General features: G+C 36.8%; 1 protein-coding gene across 1 annotated transcript; it reads left to right on the top strand.

Moving 5' to 3' along the window:
* The first annotated feature begins 6862 nt into the window (after positions 1-6862).
* On the top strand, positions 6863-9594 carry LOC103398530 (myoblast determination protein 1 homolog 1-like). Its single transcript, XM_025053650.1, has 3 exons — positions 6863-8268; positions 8544-8616; positions 8723-9594. Exons 1-3 carry the CDS (start codon positions 7729-7731, stop codon positions 8914-8916), a joined length of 807 nt encoding a protein of 268 aa, XP_024909418.1. The 5' UTR covers positions 6863-7728; the 3' UTR covers positions 8917-9594.
* The last annotated feature ends 8 nt before the right edge of the window (positions 9595-9602 follow it).

The following is a 9602-nucleotide window of genomic DNA, read 5'->3' as shown; positions in this document are numbered from 1 at the left end:
TAATAATAATAATAATAATAATAATAATAATAATAATAATAATAATAATAATAATAATAATAATAATAATAATAATAATAATAATAATAATAATAATAATAATAATAATAATAATAATAATAATAATAATAATAATAATAATAATAATAAAGCTCTCTCTTAAACTACTGTCAATTGATCCTACTAACTGCTAAATGTTAGCTTCTTTTTTTGGATTTTATTTGTACACTAAGGTAAAATGACCCTTATTGTTTAGTGTTTATACATTTTTAGGAGAAATAACAGGTTCCTTGAGTTCTCCTGAGACTCTTTTTTTATCATAAACATTTAAATGACTAAAAATAGAAATGGAATGGGGACAGATACAACATTCATTCAATTCAGCACAAAGTACTTCCTTTGACAAATTTAAATAACTTCATTATTTACTTTTTTTAAAAATGTGTTCCGTTCCCATTACTAGAACCGAAAACATTTCCCCACATCCAATATCTGGGCAAACAGTGAAAGTGTAGTTATTTGTTGTGTTATGAGGGTGGGGGTGGGGGAGGGTCAGGGCTATAAAGAGATCAGCTTGCCCTGGTAATCCTGCTACAACAGCTGCACCCTGCCCCCTACCCTCACAATGAAAACTACAGGTGTCTCTTGATTTTTTTTTGTTCAACAGCAATTATACAGGAAGTACAAAAAGTCAAAGTAAGAGTCTGTAGTTTGTCAAATATTGACCAGTGATCCTGCAACATTTGTTCATGTTATTGATTAAGATTTGCTGAGGTCTATGGCCAAGGAGAAGGAAAAAGAGAAAATCTGGACAGAGGGTCGAATCTCTGCACACAGCATTAACATAAACCCACTACACTTTCTCAATAGTTGCCTGTGGGATTTGCTTTTGTTAAATATTTTAAAGAAACTCCAGTTAAAATATTACGCAACAATTCAGCTGCAGTTTTGCGTTTTTTTCTGTTTCATTTTATTGGGAGGTAAGATCATGTGTTTTTGTCCAGAGGAAAAGATTTAGATGAAGGGAAAGATTTACATCTGTTCAGTAGAAAATCTGCTTCCTGTTCATTTAAGTTTTAACTTAGTAAAAAAAACATTTGGATCACCATTATCTAAGAACAACAGACGACAATCTACATTCAAGTCATTTGTCACTTTAAATGTGATTTATGTTTTCATTATCACTAAATAACCCCGCTCAACCCCCTAAAAAAACCACAATGAAGAGAAAAATACAGAGACCAGATCTCGACAGTGATGAGTTGCTGAGTCCATTTTTTTGACCTCACTTCCTTCCTGTTCAGGTCAGAAGCTCATAAAACACATCAGCTCTGTCACCACTTCAGTGGCTGTCCCTTTTGTCACCATGTCTTTGAACAGGACAGTTCTCTAGCTCTGATTTACATCCAGGAGGAGAAGGAGTTAAAAAAACAGACCATGACGCTCAGAGCTGCACATTTGTCCCCTCTTCAGGAAGTGAGCAGAGTTCTTTTTGTCATAGCTGATACAGAGAGCAGGTCAAATTGTTTTAACCCCTGAAGTTCTGAGCAGCAAAGAACTGATTTGTTCTCAAGACCTAAATACAGGGAGCAGTGGTGAGAACAGAGAGGGTTAACAGCCAAAGAAAAGTCATTTCATATCACAAGTGTTGGGTTGAACCATGAAAAATGATGATACATTTAACCTAGGTAGTTACTATGTTCATACTCTAAACATGTATTTATGTCAAAGAGAGAACCTAATCAGAACGATTATTTAAACAGTTTATTTATTTTAACTCTATTTAACCAAGAGGCCTGTTGACTTCAAGATCTTTCACAAGGCTGTGAAAGTGTTTAAATGATTGTGTGGTATATTTTATTAAAATCCTTACACAGTGCAACTTTAATTAAATTAACGCACAGAGGAGAGATGCATGAAATAAGATAAAAAGTAGTAAAAATAAGTAAAAATGATTCAAACCAATTAGTTATGCCAATTTAATAAAAGTGATGAGTGTGGCAGATTTCCCTGCAGTGCCTGGGGGAGGGACGCGGGGGGTGGGGGCGTATAAAATAAGTGTCTGTACATGTATTTCTGTAAAAAACATTTCTGTTGTTTTTCACCACTTCTAGTAAATCACCACTCATCTGTTGCTTCATCACAGTAAGAGAAACACCAGGGTTTTCAGGAACTATGTTTTGTATGACATTTCACTGAGCTGTCGCACATGACTATGTGCTGCTCTCCCGTTCTCTGTGTATATTTACAGTGTAGCAACAACATCGTGGCTACTGCAGTGGACTTAAAGGCCCCGGGGATTTACAGCAGCCCTGCAGCATTTAAAGCCCACCTATTGGCACAATGTCTACTATGTTGACCCACATACTGTCGCTATTTTTTATCTTCCGTACATTGAACATACTAAGAAGTAGTTTAGGAAACAAACTTAGAGCTGTGGTTATTTTGCATTTAATGATAATCTAATTAAATAATAGGCAGCTTCATATGTTTCTGTTTTTATGTGGAAATGTTCAGGTATCCTGAGTGTCAACTGATACCAAAGGCAACAGCAACCATGACTTTAATTTTGCATGATAATCATGCAAACAAGCTTTTAAAATAAGAGTTAATTTTAACATAAATGTAGAAACAAACAGAAGTGACGGCCAGTCAAAGTAAATATACCTATATTTATATATCACAGCAGGCCAGTCACATCCTTTCAGGCCAGTTAGTCGTGCTCATCAGAGCAGGTCACGGGTCAATCACCTTGCCATGCAACAGGAAGTAGTACGTCACGGTTAAGGGGCTCAGTGTCACACAGGAGCATTACACCTGTCTGAGTTCACCTCCACGTTTTCATGACATCACTATACGACACTCAGCAGCTGCTCCAGACGCGGCTGTTTAATCTGCTCTCATTTGATGTGAGTGACGATGGCTAATGTTTTCTACTCGGTCTGTTTGGTTGTTATTAGTTTTACACAAATTACATTTGGAAAAAGGTTGTTTCACTTTACTTTATGAACTTTGTGTTTCTGTTTTTTTAAAGGTGTCTGGATCAACCACTTTAACACACTGAGATGGAGGAGAACGGTGTTGATCAGCGTTTTTGGACAAAAGGTAATATTTCATCTATTATATTTAAATTTGATATACTATATCTTTATTTATTATTTAATATAAATGCATAATACAATAAGAAACAGATTTTATGATATAATAGTAATAATGTAATCTATCGCTCAACTTTAGGACACTAAACAACAGTCTTGATGGAAAAGCCATTTTAATTCTTTCAAATAATAATTCTTTCTTTAAATAAACTGCTTTAAGGCTGACAATTATGACAAAGTCATGGACATGAGTCATTAACCAGAGGAGGGGCAGTAATAGTGGGTATGTTTGTGTTTAGGGACTCCCCCTGAGCCCTGATCCATCTGGAATCCACATCCAGGTCCAGCAGACTGTGGCTCTTCCCTGCGAGTCCCGACTTGTCCGGCTGCTCACAGCAGAACAGATCAGGCCCAGGTTTGATGGTTTCCTCGTTTGAGCTTTGATGATGTCGTCGACGACAGGTGACGGGTCACTGAGATTTACTCTGTGTTTTCTTTTACTTAGTGGACAAACAACAGAGCAATTGACTGAGAAAGACCTAAAGACAACATCTGAGCAGCCGTTAAATCAATGGTTGGTTAAAGGGTTATTACTGGGTAAAGGCTGTATTGGATTTATATGATGGATTTATAGTCTATTGTTTTTTATTTGTGAAACAGAAATTGAGAATATTGAGAAACAGAAACACTATTTTATAATTAAAATATAAGACAAGACAAGAAAAAGATACAAGCCAGTGACTCCCAAATTGGGGGGGGGGGGGGGAGGGGGGGGGGGGGGGGAGGGGGGGGGGGGGGGAGGGGGGGGGGGGGGGGGGAGGGGGCTCTATGGGGAGCACAAAGTTAATGCAGAGGATGGTTAAATTTATTGAATTTTCCAAAATATCTTTAGATTTGTGCTACAGTGGGACAAATCACATTCTTTATTTTATTTGCTGTATTTTAGGAATAATTAGATGAAGAAAAGATGAGATAAAAAAAACCCAACATAATATATGTATTATAACTATTGCTATAATAGTTAGTTTCTTTGTGCAGCATCAGTGGAACAGCAAACTAAAAAAATATACAAAAATACAGTATTATAATTATTATTACTATTTATTATTCACATGTTAAAACAAATAGAAAGAAATGATCATAGATTTATATTTTACCATTACAAACCACAAAAGAAACACTACACATTTACATCTGCCGTACATGCTTTCCCATCTGCTTGAGCTTAGAACACTTAAAAATATCAGTTCCTGGTACCCGACTATAAACTGATCTGGCATCTGTCTATGGTCAGAGGGCAGCTTTCCTTATGAGAAGGGAAACGTTCAGTAGAAACAGGAAAATTAGGATGAGGGGCTTTAGTCACACTCCAGTGATACTGACATTGCTGCTGACTGACTAACCACGTCAGTGTTTCTTCCAAGGTACACACTGTTCGATATTTTATATAAAAGTTCTCTACCCTGCAGTAAATGAAAGACTTCTAACATTTAGTCATGCCTAGATTTTTCTAGGACATTAAATGACTGTGTTTTACTGCTGGTGTTGTAAAGAAGGCTGAAGGAAGTGTGAACACTCATGCATTTGTGGGAAATGATTTTGAGAAATGAGGGAGGAGTACAGAGAGAATCATCCAAAAAAAGATGAAACTGTACTCACACAGTATTAAAACTTCACCTCAGTGGGTGACTCAGTGATAATATCTATGTTAACGTTAGGCCATGGGCCATGGTAGGTTTAATATTACAGCTTTTTTTTTTTTCACAAAACTAAACAAAAATATTCCCATTGACTCTTTGAAAGATGTTTAGTAGAATTACCTACTAAGAAAGAATTACTAGGAAAGGAAATAGTGATTGGTTTCACTCAACAACTTCAGTTATACTGCACTTTGATACATAAACCACATATCTGACAAGGATTAAACAAAGTAGGATCGTATTTTTACAACAAGATAAAATAGGATTTTAATAATATTAAAAATCAATTTTTGAAAAGTTTAAAAATGAGTTTCTTTTGGGGCACCCTGAGTTGCACTACTGCCACCTACTGGAACTGCCGTCTTGGCTTAGAACCTAATTAGAAAGGAACAGATAAAAGAGTAGAAAAGTACTAATCACCAGTATTAAAAAATGTAAATGTAAGTTTTGGGTTGTCGTATTTAACAGAGATTTGAAATGTAATAAAACATATATAAAAACATATATGTTTTATGGACAGAAAAAATATATTGAAGAATTTGAAAAATGTAATGTGCATTTAATTTGTTACTGCACAAATGTTCCTGCAGTTTCTCTGCTCCTCCTGACCTAGAGTTTGGGAAAAACCAATATTGTACAAGAACCTTTGAGAAGACTGCTTACGAAACCTGTGAATATTGAATTCACCAGTTTTTGTTTTTTTTCCCATGTAAGTCTGAGGAAAAAACACATTAATTACTTAACAGCACTTTTCTAGTCTATCCTGAGGACAGTAAACCTGGACATTAGCAGTTCAATCCCATCACTGTCACAGCTGAGAGGAGTGATGTTACGTTCACACCAGTAATGAGTGGATATTGTTCCTGTGATCTAACAAGAATGGAGAGAACGTAGTGACAGCAGCACAGCGTGCCTACGGTAGAATCTACTTAGATAAACAAATCAAACACAACACTTTCATAATTGAGTAAAGCTAAGTAAATAACGTGAAGTACATTACGTGTACTGATAATGAAGGTAAAGCAACGAAAACATTCTCAGAGTGACGTTAGCGTCGCATATTCTGTTGCTATCAGGTTCACGTTCTCGCTCTTCTTTTGAATGAGGCCCAAAACGTGGTTGTAGTGTGAGAGCTGGTGTTAGGGGGGTCATGGGTGAGTGAGTGGTGGGTGAGGGGCGGGTGGGTGTGGGCTATGCCAAAGTAAGAAGGGCACTCATCTTAGATTTCATGAGCTGCTAAATTTAACACTGTGCTTTTCCATTAAGCTGTGAAGAGTCTGCGATCTGAGTCATTCCATCCCACTTAAAACCTTCAAACTGTGAAGAATCTCACGTTGGCAAAACAGTAAATGAACGCAACATTTCAAACATGTCTGAATACAAGAAAATTAGTTTACTTTTAAAAAACAACATAGTATTAAAACATTCATTCAATGGCAAAATGTTTTAAGTGAAGTTAATTATATTTATAAATGAAATGTATTTATTTATTATTCTTATCTATTATTTATATATAAAAATAAATATTTCGGCACATATTTTGCATTTTTTAGGGTTTTAATGATGTAGTTTTCTACTCACAATACTAACAAATAAGTCAGTATAAATTATTTTTTTACTGTGATCAAAAATAGAAAAAAACAAATAATAACAGGTGATCACTTCAAAGACAACCTTAAAACTAATCAGTTTCCATGTGAGCATGGGATCATTTCACCTGTTTGGACAAATCGTCTTAAACTGTTGTCCAGTGATGACCCTAAAACCCTAAAACCCGTCTACTTTAGACCAGGGAACCTGACGACTTTGTGACCTTCTCAGCAGGACCTCGGACTTAAGTACCGAACAGTGAAGAGGGAGTTCAGTCTTTACAGCTAACATAGGTAAAATCCCTTTCCACAAAGTGATAATGAAAACATTTAATAGATTTGATCACAGGCTGCTGAAAATATCAATATAAATTACATATGAGGTCAAATTAAATTAAAAAAAATACAGTGTCATTTGTGAGGTCTGATTTCTGTTTGTTTCAGAGGCTTTACAATTAATGTTAACAGTTTTTTGCTACTAACAAATTTGGTGTAGTAAGTATCACTCTACTAGTGTGTCAGTAGATACTGTGTATCGTCTAATGCTGCAGATACAGCTGAGCTACAGTCTCTCTGTTGCTGGACTGATCATCATCATCCTGAAACTTAACCTCTCAGGTACACAGTGTACTGCATACAGTCAACTGTGTGCATTAATGTTGTCTCCATGTGAACTGAGAGGGTACGACACGGCATTTTTGACAAGAGACTATGCAAAAAAAACCAAAAAACTAATAAAGAAATTAGTACAAAAATGCAACATTTTATTTTGACATAACATCTTGAACTAAAGGAAACTGAAACAAAAATTTCTGAATAGTTAAATTATTTTTTTGTCATTGTAAAAGTTTAGAAAAGTTGATAGAAAAGATATTTGTTGTTATGGATTATTGCTAGGTCAGTTTATCAGCCTTTTATTCCTTCTTACATGTTTCTCATTATAAATTTCACCTACGTTGACCCCAGCACTGTCACTGTCATAGTATTTTTTCCCTCTGTCTGACACACAAACACACACACACACACACCTCTCAGCCCATTGGTCACTTGAACCACAACCCCGCCTACATGTGGACTGCTTTATAAAAGGCCAACCAAAAGCCAGGGGAGTTGAAGTTACACAGACTGTTCCTTTAAAAGTTCAGTCACTTCTTTTTAGACTGTTCACACTTTTCCCTCATTTATTTTCATTTGATCAGCTGACTTCACTGCAGAGCTCCTTCTCTCTCTCTGTTTACACATCATATCTAGTCTGACAAACAGATTTTTGTCTGGAGCGGTGTTCATTTTTGGTTAGTTTAATTAGGATTTTTTTTTGGAAACTTTTCTCTGCAGCGGATCATGGATCTGTCAGACCTTCCTTTCCCTCTTTCCTCACCCGATGACCTTTATGATGACCCCTGCTTTAATTCCAGTGACCTGAACTTTTTTGATGACCTAGATGCTCGGCTGCTGCACGCGGGCTTCCTCAAGCCAGACGACCATCAACATCATCAACATCAACACAATCACCACGTGCCTGAAGACGAGCATGTGAGGGCCCCTGAGGGCCTCCATCAGAAAGGACACTGTCTGCTGTGGGCCTGCAAGGCCTGCAAGAGAAAGACCACAAATGCAGACAGAAGGAAAGCAGCGACCATGAGAGAAAGGCGCAGACTGAGCAAAGTCAACGACGCTTTTGAGACCCTGAAACGATGCACAGCCTCCAACCCCAACCAGCGGCTGCCCAAGGTGGAAATCCTGCGCAATGCCATCAACTACATCGAATCGCTGCAGGCGCTGCTGAGGAGCAACAGGGACGACAGCTTCTTCCCACCACTGGATCACTACAGGGGCGACTCAGCTGCCTCCAGCCCCCACTCCAACTGCTCTGATGCCATGGTGAGTTCAGGGACAGCTGAAGCCTTTATGCTGGCTTATGAAATGTAAAGAATGTGTCTAGGGCCATTTATTTCTGGCTACAGTAGTTCATTTTGATGAATGGAATCTTCAAAATGGGCATTTGTTGTGTTAGATATTTAAAAAGCACTTGGATTATGATTTTTGATATTTGTAAATACACCACGTGTCAACATATTGCTATATTGCCATATTTTGTTGTCACTAACATGATGGACCACTAGTTTATTGACTGACTGACTGAACTTTTGTTGCAGATGGATTTCATGTCTCCCTGTTTAACTAAGAGTGAAAAGCGTGAGAGTTCCTACTATGGCAAAACAACAGACGGTATGTTTCACAGTGACCTGTTTTCTATGACAACTATAATTCATTTATTTCCCCATCTATAGTTTCAAATGACTCTTAACTGTTTTATTTTTTTCATTTCTCACAGATTCTAAAAGTACCAGACCATCCCTCATTTCTAGTTTGGACTGTTTGTCCAGTATAGTAGAAAGGATCAGCACGGACTCTGCTGTTGCCCCTCCAGGGGACAGTGTGGTCCCTCAGGGGCCTGGATCACCTATCCACAACCCTGCCATCTCAAAGCCCTCAACTGAACCCACCAGCATGTATGAGCCACTATGAGCACAAGGATTTTAATTCCACTAAAAGACAAAACTATTCCTACCTTTTAAAACAATTCCTTCTGAACTGAAGTTCTGAACTGAAACCTGATACGGATGAAGACCTTTCAGGATCTTCAGACAGGTGCTAATTTGGTATGAATGAATAGCTGCTGCAAGTTTGCAGTATATAATATATTCTATCTATAAATATGTACAGTAAGTAATAAGAACATCTTTCTATTAGGACCTAAAGACAAAGGACCATATGTGCATTTCATGTAAATAAGAGCTACTTAATAATATTGTACACACACGTGCAAACACACACATTCATAGATACTCTAAGATAGGTTGTTGTCTTTATCTTTCAATTATCTAATAAATACATATTTATATTCTGAAATTTAACACGTCTTCTAATCATTTCTGTATTCACTGACGACTAATAAAGATCGTAATTTATCATGACTAATCATGAATAAACAAGTTACAATCAAAAGCAACATACTATAGTAATAATATTCTGAAAAAAAAAACACAAGAGATTTGTTCAGGAACTTATTGGTATTGTATTTTAATGTGATCAATCTACTTTTCCTTTTGGCTTTGTCCCTTTTTTTTAGGGGTTGCCACACTATCTTCCATGATGGGACTTCCATATTGTCCTGTTCTCTGCAACTTCTACTCTGTCTCCAACTAGCTGCA

This window comes from Cynoglossus semilaevis, unplaced genomic scaffold (assembly GCF_000523025.1).
Source record: "Cynoglossus semilaevis isolate Cse_v1.0 unplaced genomic scaffold, Cse_v1.0 scaffold1507, whole genome shotgun sequence".
Lineage (NCBI taxonomy): Eukaryota > Metazoa > Chordata > Actinopteri > Pleuronectiformes > Cynoglossidae > Cynoglossus > Cynoglossus semilaevis.
Note: the sequence above shows the minus strand (reverse complement) of the source record. Positions and strands in the feature narration are given on the sequence as shown.

What these genes read in the sequence shown, in the direction of transcription:
- LOC103398530 (XM_025053650.1), top strand. Translation starts at nt 7,729, where the DNA reads ATGGATCTGTCAGACCTTCCTTTCCCTCTTTCCTCACCCGATGACCTT. An exon ending in CCAACTGCTCTGATGCCATG is followed by an intron (nt 8,269 to 8,543) that starts GTGAGTTCAGGG and finishes CTTTTGTTGCAG; the next exon opens with ATGGATTTCATGTCTCCCTG. An exon ending in CTATGGCAAAACAACAGACG is followed by an intron (nt 8,617 to 8,722) that starts GTATGTTTCACA and finishes CATTTCTCACAG; the next exon opens with ATTCTAAAAGTACCAGACCA.